The following is a 19,957-nucleotide window of genomic DNA, read 5'->3' on the forward strand; positions in this document are numbered from 1 at the left end:
ATCACTGTGCTCTAAGGAGACAAAACGTAAGAGGAGTTTTTAATTTAAAATTGCAATAATAGCAACTAGTGGTTCTCTCTGCTGACAATAAATTAAACAGAGGAATTAGTTTCATAAAAGAAAGGTAGAGAAGGTTATCTATTTCAAGGCAAGGAGATATTTTGTTGAAGTGTTGCGTTTTTGCTATGATCAAAAATCCTCTGTTCTAACCTAAAAAAAAAACTGCAATAATTCCACAGTCTGTGAGCAAAGCAGCAGTTACAATTGCTCCTAGCCTGTATGGCTGTTTGCAGATCTCTAATGAGAATAACCAGGAGTGTAACACCAATATGGATGCTATGGGCCGAAGTTCTTAAACTGTGGGTTTCTATTCAAGGCTGGAGTGCTGGACTATCAAACCTTTGCCAAGAGCCTGCAAGTCCTTGAGGCCTGGATAACAGAAGCAGAAGAAATATTGAAAGGACAGGATCCCAGTCACTCATCTGATCTCTCAGCAATACAGAGTAGAATGGAGGAACTCAAGGTGACTAATAAACACAGAAAGTGTTGAATTTTTTCTGTTGGCCTTGTTATTTGTAATACAGGGTATGCACAAATATCGTACATGCATTCTGTACATGTTAAAGAACTGTCACTCATGCAAAGTGTAAGAGTGAGAATTTAGAAGTTTGATGGCTGTCAAGGAGTGATTGTCCATGTTACTTTGCCCCTGAATAAAGAAGAAAAGGAAAGCCAAACTGTTTAGAAATCAAATCAAAATGGGAATGGAAATTTTAGCAGTTTTTGGAGATTTCCTTCATCTTGTTTCCTCTTGACTTTTTTTGAATTTATGCAATTCGTGTCTCAGTGGTATTTAGTTTAGGGATGAAGTCATCTATTCATTTTGGGTATCCTGATATACTGAAGAAACATTCATACTGTGTACTGTGTGATCTCCATTTGAGCTCTTTCACTCTTTCTTTTTGTGAGGGCTTTTTTTCCCCTCTTCTTTCAGAGGTCCTGACAGGAAGTTGATTAACTTTGCCATCTGGGCTGTTTTTGTCATTTTAATCTTCAATTATTTTTCTATCAGGATTAATTATACACATAATTACACTTTGGGCATACTAAAACCCAGGACATTTTCCTAACGTAGTGAATTGGATATTTCTGTACTGCAAAACAAAAAAAATAAAAATAAAAAGTTGAATAAGTTCAATGGGAATGTGCCAGCCTAACATTCAGGCTAAGAAACAAGGAAAAAGGCTCACTTTTCTGACAATATATACATATAGTTTCAAACACTAGCCTACTTTTGCAGCTCTGAGTGGTAAATCCCCGATTCAGCAAAACACTTCAGTGCAATTTGAGTTTACTTCTCTGTGCGCGTTTAAACATGAGCATAAATCTTCTCCTGCTCTGGGACCAGAGGCTGAAAATGAAATGCAGTTTTCCCTGGCATAGGGATTGCTTGCCACTTGGTGGCAACCAAGACCGTTCCCAATTTAACTGAGTGCTAGTTCATAATTTTGCAGTCTGTAATAGTGTAATTACTGAACTTCCTAGTTATCACTGTTATTGTTTGTTGCAGAGTCAGATGTTGAAGTTCAGCAGCATGGCCCCGGATTTGGACCGTCTTAATGAGCTGGGTTACAGGCTTCCTCTGAATGATAAAGAAATCAAAAGGATGCAGAACCTGAACAGACATTGGTCTCTGATCTCATCTCAGACTACAGAGAGATTCAGGTGGGGATAGTTTAAGATTGTTTTATAGTTTTCTTAGATTACAAGAGCTAGAAAGTATACCTTTTACAGAATATAAAAAACATTTTAGATATTTCATTAACCAAAGCCCCTTTTCTTTGGTGTACTTATAAGTAAGAGAGAAGCCAGTGAGTTGAGATGTTGGTTTTGCCTCACATGAACAGAATTCGAAATGAGGAAGACTGCCACTTTTCAAAATATTGACTAAACAAATTGAATGAGGCAGCTGAGTGGGAAAAGTGTTACCATCTGTTTTGGAATTCTGCTGGAAAGTTATTGCAAGACTCTTAACGCTGTGTGTGAGAGGAGGAGACCTTACCTGAATGCATCTGTCTTTCTTTCAGTAAGCTGCAGTCTTTCTTGCTGCAGCAGCAGACCTTCTTGGAGAAATGTGAGACTTGGATGGATTTATTAGTTCAGACTGAGCAGAAGCTGGCGGCAGAGATTTCAGGAAATTACCAGAGCCTTTTAGAGCAACAGAGGGCACATGAGGCAAGTCATCATGTGTATTTATACATACTTACAACACATACTGTTTATACATAAATGGAATGCACATTCTTTTGTGGAGTAATAAAATAATATGCCTTGAATTGAATTACATTTGCGTGCACCATCTGAAGATACCTTAACTTAAAAACAGAAGCATGCAAATACGTCAGTAACACCCAGTTTGGGGGAGGACTTGAGTATCTGTCTGCATTTGTGTATAATGTATCAGTACGCTTATGACTGCTTGTGTCCTGAATTTAGTCTACTTCAGATTGGTTTGTACCAAGGAAATCAAAGGTTTTATTGGTCTTCCTGTAGAACCTAACTATTCTCATGCAGTTTGGCCTTTGTCTTCAGTCCTAACTGGACAAAATCTCTGTTTTTTCAGTTTATTCTGATTTTGTTTGTTTGTTTGTTATTAAATTGCCAACATATACAGCATCTGAAGAGCATGTTAAAGGAAGACTCTTCTGTCAAATACTGAGTTATATAACTCATCATGGGACCTCCATTTGGTAACATTTCCTTGGAGAACAAACTGATTTGATCTTTGCTGTATGCTGGAGTCATTTGTCTGTAACAAATCAAGAACTAGCCCAGCTTTTGGTGCAGGGAAAAACTGATTCAGAGTTTTTACTAGAGGATGCCTTTATGATTCTTCAGTGAAGTCAAGTGTTGCACATTTTTTCTCCACCCATATTGTTATTGCCAAGAATCCTGGTAAAGATCAAGTAAGACAAGTCAATTTTCATACCAAAGCTCCCATGTGGCCACAGTAGTTTCAGTTCCCACAACTTTTTCAGCTGACCTACCCAGACATTCAGGCCAGATCATAGGGAGAGTCATGTCTTCCCCCTGCTCTTGCCTTATATCTCACAGCACAGTGTTTGGATGAATGTCTGACAGCAGAATGTAATCACAACTGATTTTACTTGCTTTAGCATACATTTGCTTTACCACTTAACTGTCTTTGCCTTTACAAATGTCATCCATTTCATCTCCTCTTGGTGCTGCCAGCATTAACTGGACAGTGTCTTTGTAAGTTGAGACATCTCAGGTCTTTGAGATATGAATGTCCAGAAATCATTACTAAATGGATAATTTCCTACTGTTGTTGCATCCAGTCATAGATACAATTTTTTGAAAGGGGTTAACGGCAATCTTCTTGAATTCACTTGTCATGAGATCTCAGCTTAATTCTCTCCTGAAACCTTGGTCTGAGCAGTTAGCTCAGATGAGTATTACTCAGGCACTCTGTTGAAGCTCTTTTTATTACAGCTATGAAGTCATCTCTCAGAATTTAGACAACTAATACCTGATTTTCTAAATGTTGTAAACTATATCTTTTTTTTACCTAAAGCTTTCTGGCATTTTATATAATCTATACGTATTCAGTACTCAATGTTCTTTGCAGTGCTTCCTGATACCTATGAAGAATTTTCTTTCCACTCCTCGCAGATGAAAGGGTCAAATCTAAACTTCTTGAGATGAATTTCCAGATTGTTTGGCTTTGTATTTTTGAAGATAATGAGAAAATATTCTGTTTCCACATGCATTCCCAGAATGGATATTGAAATGCCGCCAGCTCTGTTACCAGCTTTCCAGTGCTGACTCATAATTTTGCTGGTGTTTATTCAAAGAGGACGCTAGCTACCTCAGTGGCCTTATTTAGAAATAACTTCCCAGCGAAATTTTACAAACCAGCAACACGGAGGTGATAGCTTTTTCAGATATCATGCACTAACACTGGCATCTGCATCAGTCTGTCAGGAAGATCTTGCAGTCGTTCTTGTGCAATTCTCCAGATATCCACTTGCAAGCCTGGTACATTGCTTGGGACTCCTGTGCAGTGGGAATGCACCAAGACAAGCATTTGAGAAAGTGCTGGCAGGGGAAGGGGAAGTTCCTTGCCAACTCAATTACTGAATTTTTTTCCAGTGTGCTGGTATTGTGCATTCCAACATGTGCCCTCCTTTCCTCCTCCTTTGAATTCCTATTTCTGCGATTCATAGTGATCTACCTATGAGAAGAAATTGGGGATGCAAGTGGTCCCACATAACAGAGTATTCCTCTTGTGTACAGAGACAGTGTACGTGCGGGGAGCCAGGGGAATTTGACAGAAATGTCTCTGCTTTGGGGTAGGGCTTGAACACCTCCACTCTAAGCAGAGTTCCTCATGCTTGATAAACTTTTGTTTCACCTGTCCTCTTAAAAAAAATATTAAAATCATCACTTTTGGCGGGGTTGGTTTTGTTGGGTTTCGGTGGGTTTTTTTAACCAGTTGAGTACTGTTTACTCTCAATCTGTCAACAATGCTGGTTTGCCTCCTGTGCTTCACCCATGCCCCCCTAACTTGACAGAAGTAGATGTGACAGGAAGTAAAATTTCTGCTTTCTTGGTCAGCTTTCTGAAATTCCCAACCCTACAGTGTTGTGGTTTTGTTCATGAGATAATAGAGCAATTAGTTTCCCTCTGGTTCAGGCTCAGTCATTCATAAGAGCCTAGGTATTCAAAGAACACTATCAAATACTTCTGCAAGGAAATTAGACAACACGGTTCCTTTCTATGTGAAAATTTATGACCTGGGTAACATTTTCAAAATTAACTCAGTGATTCAGAGAGGCAAAATCTGATTTTAAAAAATTAGTCATCACCTAGAAGTCGTAAGGTACATATAATGTGCTTGAGAGATTTAACTGTGCAGGTGCCAGTGGGTATTTTGCTGGCAGTTGCAGATGCGGGAATTGATACATCACAATTTGAGCTCGTGGGAAGCCATATAGCAGGGGTGTAATCCAGATTTGGGGAATAGTGGCTCTCAGTTCAGGCAAGGGTGAACTTCTATCAACTGCAAACGCCATCACTAGCAAAAGAAAAAGCACCCAAAATCTCAAGCTTCGTACCAGTATACTTTCTCTTTTAATCTCTCTGAAAACTTTTTGAACATGGAGTGGGTCCAGTCCTGAGCTGATGCCTGGATGTATTTTCATCAACATAAGAATATTCCTGAACAGCTTCATCTAGAGACGTGGTCCATTACTAAATGAAAAGATGATTTTAAAAATAAATTGAAGTAGGATATATTTAAGTCATCTTTGCTTAAGTAGTACTTGGGTAATTTTTTGTCTTTAATATTTAAGTAATAAGGGAGTTTTAAAAGTATTGTGAAAGTTTATTGTGACTGATGGGGAAAATTGGAAAATAAATCGGAAAAACTGGAAGTGGAGAATTAATTTCTAGCTCCTACACATGGCTGACCATTTCTTTTAAAGTTCTATTGGCAGTGTAAAATTGTATTAAAAGTTGTGTATCACACAATCTATGCATAAGTTCAATTTAACAAGGCAAAGGACTATAATATTCTTAAACATGTCAGAAAATAAACAGTGACCTTTCTGTCCATGCAATAAATACCCTATCTGGATTTTGCTGTAAATTATAGTGCCAATCACACAATTGTACTCAGAAACATAAAACCTAGCTCCTATTCATATTATTTAGCTTTTTAATAGTTTTTCTTTTTTTTTTAAATCTCAAGAAACTAATAATAATCACTAGCAGCAGGAAGTAGCTCCACAATGAGATTTTTAAATGTGTTTCTATTTAAGTTCATGAAAAAATTCCCATTGGATTAATTTGAAATGAGATTAAATACGCAAAAATTCATTTTTACCAGTGCATACAGATAGAATTAAAACGTAAGATCTTGTTTTAACATCCTTGTCTCCTGTACAACAGCTATTCCAGGCAGAGATGTTCAGCCGCCAGCAGATTTTGCATTCGATTATCTCTGATGGGCAGCACCTCCTAGAACAAGGACAGGTGGATGACAGGTAGACATTCCTGTGTTGTTGCTGCTGCTGGTGGTTATGTGAAGTAATACTTAGACTAGTGGGGGACTTCTGAACAGAGAAAGTAGCAGATGTCAGTGTTCAGATCATGCTCTTCTGAGGCAGGAGTTACTATCACTGTGGTTAAGTTATTAATTAGCCAGTTCTTAAATAAGACAGTGTTCTTTAGGATGCTATGGGGTATGTGAATGTGTGAATGCATTTGGGAATACAACAGCCTTGAGGCTGCTTCTCTGACAAAGATTTGTCTTGGATTATCAAGCATGTTACGTATATGTCTATTTTGATGTACTTTCAAAATGTCACTTTCACCAAAGGAGCCTGCAGTAACATATTTAGTGAGTTACACTTGATTTATGCCAGCTGGTGATTTGCCTCTACCAAGAGGATTCCCTACTACCATTTAAGAACACCTGCAACCTAAATGGGATGGAATAGGAATTCATTGCTGTCTGAGATTTTATTTTAAATGCTTGTCATCAAATGAATGAGAATCAGTGAAACACCAATGGCTTCACACTTGTGCATATGCATTGACTTTGCTATGGGTATCATGGTCCTAAGATGAACTCTATATTGGGATGTGAGAATTTCGTTAATGCTATCTGGGGGTGAACTGTGAAATCTCCATGATTTACCATGAATTTGACTAATCCAAACTGGCAAAACTTGTGGGTTTTCTTTGTATATTTCTGGGGAGAAGGTAGAAGAGTTTTGTGTGTTAAAGGTTTGGGGGTTTTAAGGTCTCAATAATTGGAGCCCTTTGATTCTGCCAGTACATGAAGTGTGAAGGTCTCATCCTTAGTCAGCTATCATGAGACTTCAGTGCTTTTCTCCTAGTGTTTCGTAAATGACAGCCAGAAAGCATCTTCCCTTTCCCTTCAGTTTATTTTGTTAAACAAATAAATCAAAGTGTGAAGGTTACTATGTATTTTACTTATTTATCTATTTATAATAGGGATGAATTTAATCTGAAGCTGACTCTTCTAAGTAATCAATGGCAAGGAGTAATTCGCCGGGCACAGCAGAGGAGGGGGATCATTGACAGCCAGATTCACCAGTGGCAACGCTACAGGGAGATGGCAGAGAAGCTGCGCAAGTGGCTGGTGGAAATATCCTTTCAGGCAGTGAGTGGGCTGGGCAATGCTCCTATCCCATTGCAGCAAGCCAGAGCACTACTGGATGAAGTGCAGGTATGTCCAGTGTGTTTGAAGAAAGAGAAAAAAAAATCCCCACCTTTTTTATAGCCTTCATCATTCAAAACATTCTTTAAAAATGTATTGGATTCAGACTATCTGCTTTGCAGAAAGCAATACTGGATGTTAGTTCTTCTTTGGAACTGGCATAGCCTCAGAAGCAGCAGTGTGGTGGAAACGAAGTTGGAGTTCATAAAGAACACGCAGCGGAGAACTTACTGGGCCCTCTCTCTTGAGCCTTGTTTGCTTCTATTTTTGCTTTGTAGCTAACATCACACTGAAACTGTCTTGAAAAAAACAACGATTTTCTGTTTGAGGAATGCATTCTAGCTAATAAAGAAAGATACCTTGAGTGTCCATCTTCATGTGAGCTTAACAGTATCTAGCAGCTTGGTGTCTTCAAGATTTTTGGCTGGAAGATACATATAATAATAAAGCTTATAAACATAGTAGGCTCTAGAGGAAATATTTCTCTTTAAGAGCAATTGAGATGCTGCTATATATGAGGAGAAAGAAGTCTTTCATGTCTCTATTTCCTTGGAGAAATTTTCTAATGGTCTGCTGCAGTAAACAATTGTGAAAATGTTAGGATAAAGCATTTGGGCAGTAGCTCATGCTTAGGCCAAGGTATGCAATCAATTAAAGTATGGGCTTAAGAATGAATTATACTGAATTGCTAATTGTAACTAAAAAGACAAAGCTGACAGAAAACTGTTAATATTTTCAGCTTAAAGAAAAAGTTCTCCTAAGGCAGCAAGGGAGTTATATCCTCACTGTGGAAGCTGGGAAGCAACTGCTGCTCTCTGCTGACAGTGGAGCTGAGGCAGCCCTCCAGACAGAGCTTACTGAAATTCAGGAGCGCTGGAAGATAGTTAGCACCCAACTGGAGCAACAAAAGAAAGAGCTTGCTTTACTACTGAAAGTAAGTGTGTGATTTCTTCTGTACTTCTGCAGGTACTTCAATCTGACCTGAGTTTGCAGTATCCCCAACCACTTTTTTTTTTCTGGAGATTAATGCACCTGAATTGAGCTTTTGTCAGAGAACAGTGGCGTGTTTAATACAGGCATTAAAGAAAGGAACGGGAAAATAATTTTGGCAGGGAGACGCTTTCTGAAAGGATGGAGCTGGATCTAGACAACATAGTAATAACATGAAGCTTTGGCTTTTGTATTTCTAGTAGCAGAGACCTACACATAAAAAATTTGACACAGTTGTACACATGACTCGAGCTCTGAGGCTATGAGTATTATTTAGAGGGGGATTTCAGGGCATGTTATTATTATGAAAAAGTTTTCACTGTTTAGTGGTTAGTTAGGCAAATCAACTGACATAAGTATAATCCAGATCTGAATTGAAGTCTAATAAACATTCTGCCTTCAGGACTGGGAAAAATCCGAAAAGGGCATAGGAGACTCCCTGGAAAAGCTAAGATCATTCAAAAAAAATCTTTCTCAGCCTTTGCCAGAACACCATGATGAGTTGCATGCTGAGCAGATTCGTTGCAAGGTAAAGCACTTGTTCTCTGTTGACTCTTCTATCATCTTCACCTGCCTTTGTGCAGTAACCTCTTCCACTGTTAATAGGCTTCACGTTACTGACTGTGCAAACCGGTTGGCCATCCCTGTGACAAGAAACTATCCATGTAACATTTGGACAGCATAATACCTGAGTGATCTCACTATAATGCAAATCCTGCAGGGTAAATATAGATCTGAACAAAGTGAGATCAGAACAGGATCTGAAAAGTACTGTAGAAGCACTAAATAGTGGTGTGTTTTAATTATAGAAATTCTAACTTCAAATTTAAACTCATGGTATCGAAACTGTTGGTTTAGTGCTTTTTATTTGAGGTGAGATTACTGTGGGGGATCTTAGATAACACTTTTGTGCTATATTCTTTGCAGTTTAGAAATGGATTACAACTTGAAAATATTTTCAATACAGAGAAGTCCAAAGCAATACTTGGAATTCTCAAATACCTTTGAACTTTGGAGAGATTTGAGTAGTATATTAGTTTGTGACTACTTATTACAAGACTGACGTATCATTCTCTGTTGGGGAGTTACCTCTCATAACCCTGAAAATACCAGTACATATGGGGTTGGTGTTTTCTTTTTTCTTTTAAACGGGGCTGAAACAGTCCACTTGAAATGGTGGGTCTGCTCAGATATGACTTTAATTCAGTGGGATGACAATGCTTGTCTTCATGCTTCATCAACGCATTCAAATTTTTATTTGTCAGTAAACTGGTCCTTTTTCCTTGTGCACTTCTTTTAAGGAGTTAGAGAATGCTGTTGAAGGATGGACAGATGACCTCGCACACCTCTCTCTGCTGAAGGACGCCCTGTCTATATATATCAGTGCAGATGATATCTCAATCCTCAGTGAGCGCATAGAGCTTCTGCACAGACAGTGGGAGGAGCTGTGCCACCAGGCAAGTAGAGTACTGAGCGCTGGTGTGACTATGCAGGCTACTGAAGTGTTGGGAGAAAAACTGAGTGCAAGTGGCAGCTTTTAGAAAAGATGCATGTAGGCACACTCAGATTCAGACCTGAACTCTTGCTGAATCAGGAAAAACATCCGTTGAAATGCTTCCTTCTGCTAGTGTTTCTAGAACTTTGTCATGGCCATGAGGTCATATTTAAGCAGCCTTGAAAAAACAACAAAAAAGTTACAGTGTGTGTGCTGTGGGGCTGTGGCTGGCTGGGGAAAACACAAAAGTAATACAGTTTACTGTGCTTTGGTGGAGGAGCTGCGCTCAGAAAGGATGTCTCCTCCCCGCTCAACATTACTGTATTGTACCCTCAGTTCTGCTGATAGCTTCTGATTCTTCAGACATTGGTGTCTGCATTTCTCTTAGTCTGATGGTGACTTGCTTGGCTGCGAAATGAGCTGACGAGTACTGTTTGATTTTTTGGGTGCATCATGCTATTAGTGTGTTTCTAGCCTCCATTTTGCACTTAGAAATCCAGGTAGTGGGGTCTCCCTCACCCAGCTTTTCAGATTATCTTAATGTTATTTCTGTGGTTCATCAGAGATTGCAGTCCAGATATACTGGGACTAACTTTGAAATGGTTACCTCGTGTAATTTACCTGTGAAGGCTTCAAAAGCATACCCAAAGTAGGAAAAATGCTTCACAGTTAACAGCACAGAACTCATTATGAGTTAGTTGCATTTGAATGAGCCAATGTAGATACATCTAAACTACAGTGTAGTCACTGCATGTATGTTTATGGTAAAGGAGGGAGCCAAGTAAAGAAGTTTTGTCTTAGTTTTGTGCATACTGAATGTTTCAGGATGTAACCTAGTGCAACACTTTGTTCAACTGTTGCTTATTTCCTGAAAGCTGCCATCAAGTTTAGAACCGCAAAAAGGAAATGTGAGATCATGTGTATGCCCCTGTTAAACCTAACAAGGTAGTTAAAGAACACATCACTTCTGTTTATGAAAAAGCAGATGCAGTCTTCATCTTCTCAGCTGAAATGCTGATATAAAGTCAGAAACAACGCAGATTACAATGGGGAGGAAGTAAGTAGTTGTACAAAGGTCTGAAACTGGAGAGATAACTTTGCTGCTCACCCTCTGCTGCTATTTTGATTTCAATGTCCTTCTTTGTCTATTACTATTCATAGTCTGAGATGGTACCACTGCTATAGCAATTTCTTAAACATAGCAATGTTTTCATTCCTCCTGTATGAACTACAGCATTTGCCTGCTTGATGTTTTATGCCTATTCTTTCTTGTCAGGGCACACCTCAGTCCTTTGGAATCTCTCAAGGTGTCATGCCTATTCAGGAGAAAGAGTTGTCTATGAAATGAGTGTACCGGGACTCATGTAGAAAATTGTTTATGCAAAATTTACTGTATCTTTGATTTAGTTTTCTACTTACAAATCACACTCATGAACAAATTACAGTCTTTTGGAGTTTGGCCTATGCTATGTATGTATCTATTTTTTTGCTTTGGTCAAGCATTTATATCTTCCTTTTTTATTTAATCTCTTAGACTAAAAAGAAACTATTAATATACTTTATAACATTTTATAAGTAAGCAAAAATTGTAATAAAATTTATTTATTATCTTCTAATGAAACTTTTGGGTTAGAGGCATTATAAAACAAGATATTGACAGGCTACTGAGCATAACGCTTGGATGCCTCTGTCTATGCATAGGATGTAGCTAACAGGAAACCTGAGATTAATGCTTACCTCTAAACTCACAGAGAGTCACACACAGTTTTTGCAGTACAACTCCAGTTTGTTTCAATGGCAAGTGAGTGGCTGGAGCACTTTTGCAGGGCCAGAGGAGTTTACATCAAGACACAAAGTGTTTCAAGCATCTCTTAAATACGTCTACTATTATGTTTTTATTTACTCTCCGCAAATGTTTTAAGGTGTCCTCACGTCGACAACAAGTTAGTGAGAGACTGAATGAGTGGGCTGTCTTCAGTGAGAAGAACAAGGAGCTCTGTGAGTGGCTGACACAAATGGAAAGTAAAGTTTCTCAAAATGGCGACATCCTCATAGAAGAAATGATTGAGAAACTTAAAAAGGTATAGTGCAGGGCATGTACACTTACATACTGTTCTTTAACTGCTTACTTGTTTTGTGTTGCAAAGAGGATACTGAATTAGCTGAAATGGAGGTTTTGTGTGGTTTATGTTCTCTTGCAATGCAGCATTTTCCTGTCTTTCCTGAGGTAGGACCTCCCAGGATACTAGAAAATTAAGTGAATGCAAAGTCAAAGGCATCTGAATGCTTTACTAAATATCCAATCAGAATTGCCTGTGATGAGTTTAACTAGAGCAGCTACAATTTTAGAAGGCATTGTGTTTTGTTTCGGGTTTGGTTTTTTTTTTTTTTCTATTCTTCTGATAAAGTTGTTCGTGGTTATACCTCTAATATTTAAGAGGTTGTCTCTCCACTGTACCAATCACCAAAGAAGAACATTCGCTTGTATTTTTGTATGGTTCCTGTAGTAGTGCAGAGCAGAGTGTATTCAAAATAAGTACCCCGACTTCTGATTGCTCTTTATTATCCAGGATTATCAAGAGGAAATTGCTGTAGCCCAGAAGAACAAAATCCAGCTCCAGCAAATGGGAGAGCGACTTGCTAAAGCCAGCCATGAGAGTAAGGCATCAGAGATTGAGTACAAACTCGGCAAGATTAATGACAGGTGGCAACATCTTCTAGATCTTATTGCAGCCAGGTAAAACAGTTGTTTTGTTTCTAAGTGCTACATGGGACAGATTAATATGCTGATTGTCATGAATTTAAAATCTTGTTATTGTCTGCCTTTTCAGCATTAACTGTGAAATGAGTTTATTCTTAACCATCAACACATTTCTGTGAAATTCAACTTCCTGTTTTACTTTACAGTACCTGACATCATTTGTTCAAGAAGAGTCAATTCAAAACATTGTCTGCTAGAACGACATAGATCAGTTGCAGTCAGATTTATTGAGACTTGCTCCAGTACCATTTTGCTTCAAATGAGTGCTTAAAACTGGGTGAAAATGTAGTTTTTCTAAAAAATTCTTAGCAGAGGAATCAAAAGAGTGCATTTATAGTTTTGGATTTTGAGAAGAGCAGTTCCAAAACTAAGTCTTAGATTTTCCTGCCTGATTATTTTTTCACTGACGAAGAGTAACTGCAGTTAGATGTATGCCCATTGGGATTAAAGATTCTTTTTACTCAAGGTCAAAAATATGCCAGCAATTTTCATAACTTAAAGAAATACAGGATTGTTGTTTGAAATATGAAGAAACTGGTTTATTTGTTCCAATACTTTCTGTTGAGTCATGCTACATGCTCCCTCCCATTGCTGACAATAATTTTGTCACAATTTTGCACTTCATAAAATGTACATATGCTTTATGTTTTACAGTTCTGTGATGCAAGGACATATGAATTAGTAATACTTTAGTCCTGTTAGTAGCAAAAGGCTTTGTTTAGTTTCGTCTTTATTCATCCATTCATTTTTCATATGGTTTTACTGCATTCCTATTCTGAAATCTGTAAACACGGAAGCAGTAAATTTTATGCAAGCAGAAGCATTCTGATGGCTCCAGCTCCTTTTATAGTGGTTCACTTTAAAGTAATGAACACTGTATATTTCTTACAGACCAATTAAATCAGGAAGTGGTGCATTACGGTTGAGGAGCCTGCTGGTTTCAGAGGATGTGATACATCACCAGTTGTTGAATATAAAGTATATTTGCTGCATTTTTGTGTTTGTCTTTTGAAACACCTGCTCAGACAAATGTTCAAATAATACCTTCAGGAAGTTTCTAGTGAAAAGTGCATTCAGAAACTGCAAAACATATCTTTAGAAGATCTGTATTGTCTGTTCAGTATTAGAGTTTAGGGCCCTCTATAGGGACAGGTAAGGGTTCAGGATTCTGTATCATTCTTGAGGTGGGGAGATACAAACTGCAATGTTACACGCTTAAACTTTCTCATTCTGTTATCAAGAAGCAGGGTGTCAAATCCTAGTTCCAAACAAAATTATGTAAAATATTTATTTACTTTTTATTTCCAGTATTTATTTTATTTATTTATTTCAACTTAGCCTTCTTAACTAGCGTGCTCAGTATTATAGTATGCAATTAAACATATAATACTTTCCATTCTAGTACTTACTGAAGTGAAAAAAAAACCCTGCAAAGTTTGAATGTTGCATTGCTGAAGTTGGGAAGTAAATGGTGGAGATGTTTGATGCTCGGTTGGGGAAATCTTGCTAGTTTAGCTGTAGCTTAGGCTGATAGCAGTTAAAGCCCAAGTTGTTGATTAATGTATGTACAAAGTACTTGTTGTGATGTCTAATTCCCACTGGACAAAAGGGTTTGCATCCCCCAAGATAATTTTTAGAAAACTCCAGAGGCTCTTTAGAATATGTTGTTATATATCAGGGTGTGTTCCTGTTAGGATATTTTGGAGTTTGGAATGTATCATATAACATGATTTTGGCTGCACTCAGCTAGTAAATGCAGACTAATTGTTCTGGTGTTGAGAATAAAATACATCTTTTCATATTCTGTATCCCTGACAGAATTAATAAATTATTATAGCCTGTGTGCTTTTCTGCAAAGCTATAGTCATCCCTTGCCTGGAGAATTTTTCTCAGTGGTTTGCTTCCTACAGCTGTGAACGAGTAGAAAGTGCTGTATGAAAATGCTTTAGTAATATAGTATGGTAATACACGTCCAGTCTGATTTTATGCTGTGCGATGGAACTTCCCCATTCACATGTAAAAGCCTCTTTCTTTGTTTCTCACAATCTGTTTTCTTACCCACCTTTTTTATTTGCCTTTCCATTCTGAGGTCTGTAACTGCAGAAGAGACAGCTACAGAAAGGTAGCTGTGTCTCTGCATCAGAGACTTCTCATTCTGTCCTTCTAGAACACTTTCATCCTTTCAGATGAATTTTTCTGATACGTCAACCTGGTGCAAAAAACTTTACAGATGTTTACAGCCAGGAAGCAGTGCTATTGCTGCAACTGCTCAGGCTTTGCAAAGAAGGCTTTGTTGTATGTGTTTTCATCCTCTCCCCTAGCACTCACGGTCCACATTCCTGGAGATCAAGTCTGGCACATGTTGATGAATGCAAGTTTTATTTAGAAGCATGACCACTTGTCACCATTCAGTCTCATGTTATCAAGCAACGGCTGCTAACATTTGTTTGGCATGCAACATTTTCTGTACAGTACTCACCAGCAAAGAGAAGTGTGTCCCCTTTCCTCCCCCCGCCCAAAGCAGTGTTTGCAGGCTTTTGGAGTGGAAGTTCTTCTTTTTAATGCTGGAAAATTTCATGGTGGTGGCAGAGGACTTGCATGCTGTGAGGATGGAGGAGGACGGCAGTGTGGATTCAGATCTCCCAGACTGTAATTGTGATATCACAAGGCAGGCAGCTATTTTTGTTTGCTTTTGATTTATATGGTTCTTTCTGAAGTCTTGGCTTGCTGGGAAACTAATAGAAATATTGATATGTAGAAATCACTACCTTAGCTAGAAATTACTGGGGTTTGCTCAGTTTAAAAATAGTTTACAGTGATAACAGCATACTTTGTTTTACAGCTGCTATTTGTGGATCCCAGAATAATTTTTTGTTACTGATGCGGACTAAGTACGAGTAAAATCTCTTGGCTGTCTGAAAGAAACTGTAGACTGTTTTTACTGCTGTTTTTAAATACAAGAACATGTACACACATGAGAGAAAGCAGACTTTGCATTTGTCTGCTCACTGTTTGTGTCATCAAAGGGGCATGGCTACAAGTGAAAGGCAGAGAAGGAGAGAGGCTGTAAAGAAAGTATTTCAGACTTAACTTATCGAAGCTGGTCTGTCCTGTACATATTAATGACTGTTTTGTAACTGCATGTAATACTTGAACTCAGCCTACACCATCCTGGATTTTTTATTCAGCTTCTCTTTTTCTCTCTTCACATTATCTTTTCCAGAGGTTTTGCTGTTGTTCAGAGTTCTAGAAATTTACTCTTTGAAAGGGAAACTGTGATCTGAAGAGCAAGTATAACTGGCGGTACTAGTGTCCTGGTACTCAGTAGTACTGTACTTTGGACAATAAATCTTTTTTAATCATAAAAGATTATTTTTAAACTGATTTTTAAAAGCCTAATTTTAATAGTGTAATATTTTTCACTATTTCATAGAGTGTTTCCTGAAACTTTGTCTCCAGTTCCAAGTAGATTTAAAACAAAACAAAACTTTTCTGCTTTCTACTGGCTTTGTACAGATTTAGCTAACATGCTCTCACTGACTTTTTTCATGTTGCTTTTAAAGTTTAATATTAGTAACCAGCTGTCTAAATGACTAACACAGTGGCCATGAGTTCTATATGATGCATTATGTATTTACAGGGTTGTTCCTGTTTAGGTTTAAGTGGAATCTAAGGCTGGTTAATTTAGTACTAGTTGAATTAATGGTATTTGTGCTTAATTTCAGCTCCAAGTTGTTCTCCCACTGCCTTTTCTTAATGTAAAATAGACATTTAAAAGTTTTTACTTTCTTGGGGAAACCGAGGTACAGTAATTGGAACATGGAAACCTAAACTTCATAAGTCCATTCAAATTTTCACATGAGTTTTCATCAGTAAACCATAAAAACAAACAATTGAATTCTGCAGTATTTTCCTTTCTGAGAGTCATAAGTATTTGTAAAATGTAGCAAGACTGATGTGTGTGTGTTATATAAAAACAACCTTTAAAACAACCACGTCATGGGTCCAAACCTTTGATTTCAATGGGGAATCTCCATTATCAGGGAGAGGAGTTGTCTCAATTCTCTTGCAGAAACATGCATAGTGCTGCCACAAAAGCATGAAGTGATTATTAGACTAATTAACTGTTTAAACATAATCTTGTAAATGAAATCTCAAAAGGTCAAAATTACAGTTGACTAGGGATCCTACATACTTGAATGGTTTATAATTTGACCTTTGTCTCTAAGCAGAGTTTTTAGTTTCATTAGCCTTCAGGCCCTGCCATTAGCATGGAAAGATAAGATTTTGAGCTGTTACATTTTTAAAAGAGAGATATTTCTGTTGGATGTATATTATGTAATTATTTGTACACAGTCACAGTATTCAGTGAGGTGAAGAGCATAGGCATCTTGCCTGCTAAAATTCAGAAGGAAAACTCTTAGACATGATGGATTACATCTATTATTTGTTCACAGATGTTTTCAGAGTAGCTAAAGGCACAACACCGTATTGCAGTTCAGTCAAGAAAAGTAAACCCAGCATACTCCAAGAAGCACTTGTTCATTTGCTTCTATTTGTACCATGGGCAATGAACCTGTTATGTTAGACTCAGTACAAAAAAGAACAGTGTTAACAGTAAATGTAGCGAGGGGCAGGGAGTTGTCCTTTTCTTTTTTTTTTTTCTTTTTCTTTGTTTTTTTTTTAAACTTTTGGAATTTAGGTGCAGGGAATGAATTGCAACATTTTGGTGGGAGGGCAGGTTTAGCAGTAGGTTTTGGTTTTAGTTGGAGTGTTCTTTTAGTATGTCGTGGTTTTTTTCTTTTTCTCTCTTGAGTAACTTAGGTCATTTGACTGAAAATAGCTCTATTTGGGCTGGGGTTGCTTTTTGCTCTGGCAGGGATGTACTCCCATGCAGTCTGCCTGAGGCAAACAGGGCACTTTCTAAATGACAGGCCCTTTATCAAATGTTGCAGGCAAAATGTAAATAAAATCCTGCACCAAGTTTAGGGTACTATATAGTTGCAAACAAGAAAAGCATGGTCCACAGCTTGGGCTTGCAAATGATAGAGTGACATTACTTCTACATAGGGCTGACGTGACTCGTTGTTCCCTTTCCTACTCCAGTGTGCCTGCAAAGGATCAGCAGTATCCAGCCTTGAAAATCTAAGCAGAAAATGGTCATGATTTCACTCCTCTTAATTAATATCAGAGACAGAAAAGCTGTATGTGAGTTCCAGAAGACTGATAACCAACCTTCTTGCTCACCCTATGAGCAAATTTCAGTGGGTTCAAACCCACAAAGCACTGTATGTACGATCATAGGTGACAAGGAGATGGTCCCCCAGACATTGGTTGTTCTCCTAGTACCTCTCCAAAGCTAAACATATAGCTGTGTTTCAGGATAACCTGATGATGGGGACTGGGGCAGTCTTTCAGCATGATTGTGTTCATTTCAGTCCCTTCATAGCCAGATTTTCAGGTTACGCAGATTTTTTCTAATTACCAAGATTTTTTTCAGATCACAACCCTTCAGCTGTCGGTCATGAGACTCTGGCAAGGAAGATACTGTTCTTAAGCATGTTTGGTGCTAAAGAGCCACAGTTTGGCCATCTGTGATCTAAAGAGGGGGCTAGAAAGAGGCAATAATTTGAAAGATTTAACTTTTAAGTTGACATTAAGATCTCTGCATTTCTCTTCAGTAAGAAAAGGACAGCCATATTAGACTCTTAATGGTCAGCTGCAACTGCTGCTTTAAATATGGAAACACTTGATAAATTTGCTGGTTAGTACTATGGAAAAAATATGAATTGCCCTGTTTGAATTATAGGATAGTCAGGTGACATTTTGTTTGTTTGACGAATCTGGCAATCTTGTATTTTTCAACCCAGTTTAGTCGGTCTATTGCCAGCTGCACTCATCTCTTAAAGCTTTCTGATATTGAAACACTTAAGTGGAATAGCAATAGAAACATAAAAGGGAATGTTACTCAAAATTGTTTGTATTACTACATAAAGGGGGGAAAAAAAAAAAGAAAGCTTAGAAACAATTTCAGAATCCACTAATGTATGTTATGTAACATGGGGATAGCAAAGAGGGAATTACTGACAGACATTTTTGCAATTGAAACAGTCTGAAGTAAAAAATATAAATATAGGATGAAGGTTTCATCAAATTTTCCTCACTCTCTAAGCTTAATGTTCCCTTGAATAAAAAAAAAAAAATGCAAAACACTACTATTTAATTTTTCCTGGCCATTGCTGTTGCAGGGTCAGGGTCTCAAGAAAAATACTACATCGAAATCACCATGCAGTTACATTCCAATTTCATCTATTTAAATCTGAAGTAGTCCATTAAGACCAAGAACAACTTAAAGCAGCCCTTGGGATTCAGGAATTCTCACTAAGTTCTCAGCTGGATTTCTCTCTCTAAAACGTATTTATTCAAGGACAAGCCATCACGCTGGCACAGGTTGCCCAGAGAGGTGGTAGGTACCCTGTCCCTGGAAACATTCAAGGCCAGGTTGGATGGGGCTTTGAGCAACCTGATCTAGTTGAAGATGTCCCTGGCCATGGCAGGGGGGTTGGACTAGATGAGCTTTAAAGGTCCCTTCCAACCCAAACCATTCTATCATATGTAGTTCAATGTTTAGAAATCACCTGAACGAAAAAGACTTGTTCACTCTACACTCCACCACCAGTACTGGTTAAATGGATAAGTTATTTGTAGTCTAAGAACTTTTGTCATCTGTTGGTCAAATACAGAACTAAATTACTTAGATTGTTTTGGGGTTTTGGTGTGCATGAGTTCATTAAAAAAAAAAAAAGTTTTCCTTTCTTAACAAACATTTAACTCAACTGGTAAAGGTACAGAAGCTTTGAAAATGTTGTCTGGCATTAGCAAGCTCTTAATTTTTCTTAACCGGACCCTGTGAATGCATGACCATTTGCACATATAAGATACTTCTGTAACATAATAAAGGAAGACTTCAGAACAGAACTTGCCATCTAACTTAAGTTTCTCTGAAAACTTCCTGAAACACATGCTGTGGAAATTCTCTTTCAGTGTGTACTTATGCTGCCGTTTCTTTTTCTTTACAGGGTAAAGAAGTTGAAGGAGACCCTCGTTGCAGTGCAGCAGCTGGATAAAAACATGAGTAGCCTGAGATCTTGGCTTGCCCACATTGAGTCGGAGCTGTCCAAACCTATTGTCTATGAAACTTGTGACTCTGAGGAAATACAAAGGAAGCTAAATGAACAGCAGGTAAAATACAACACGCTTATCAGGTGCATGATGGCATGGGGAGAACCAAAGTAGAGTGTCCTTGGGCTGCCTGTACCCGACTCAATGCTGAGAGGGCATGAGGCAAAGAAGTGTTTAAATATCAAGGCAAGTGGTACTTACTGTGTCACTTATAGAGCCTTCTGCTGGCTTTGGCATCGAATCCACCAGGAGCTGATTG

At 38.1% G+C, this 19,957-nt stretch overlaps 1 protein-coding gene across 1 annotated transcript in view; it reads left to right on the forward strand.

Annotated features, from left to right (window-relative positions):
* SYNE1 (spectrin repeat containing, nuclear envelope 1) overlaps positions 1–19,957 on the forward strand; it is a 250,787-nt gene that overhangs the window by 198,524 nt on the left and 32,306 nt on the right. Inside the window, exons 117-127 of the mRNA XM_010581892.1 lie at positions 377–523; positions 1,571–1,725; positions 2,088–2,235; positions 5,974–6,068; positions 7,045–7,279; positions 8,010–8,204; positions 8,664–8,789; positions 9,562–9,717; positions 11,678–11,836; positions 12,326–12,492; positions 19,596–19,758. Of these exons, the coding sequence (XP_010580194.1) occupies positions 377–523; positions 1,571–1,725; positions 2,088–2,235; positions 5,974–6,068; positions 7,045–7,279; positions 8,010–8,204; positions 8,664–8,789; positions 9,562–9,717; positions 11,678–11,836; positions 12,326–12,492; positions 19,596–19,758 (1,746 nt within the window). The remainder of the gene's footprint in view (positions 1–376; positions 524–1,570; positions 1,726–2,087; positions 2,236–5,973; positions 6,069–7,044; positions 7,280–8,009; positions 8,205–8,663; positions 8,790–9,561; positions 9,718–11,677; positions 11,837–12,325; positions 12,493–19,595; positions 19,759–19,957) is intronic.

This window comes from Haliaeetus leucocephalus, unplaced genomic scaffold, assembly GCF_000737465.1.
Source record: "Haliaeetus leucocephalus isolate CR32 unplaced genomic scaffold, Haliaeetus_leucocephalus-4.0 Scaffold819, whole genome shotgun sequence".
Lineage (NCBI taxonomy): Eukaryota > Metazoa > Chordata > Aves > Accipitriformes > Accipitridae > Haliaeetus > Haliaeetus leucocephalus.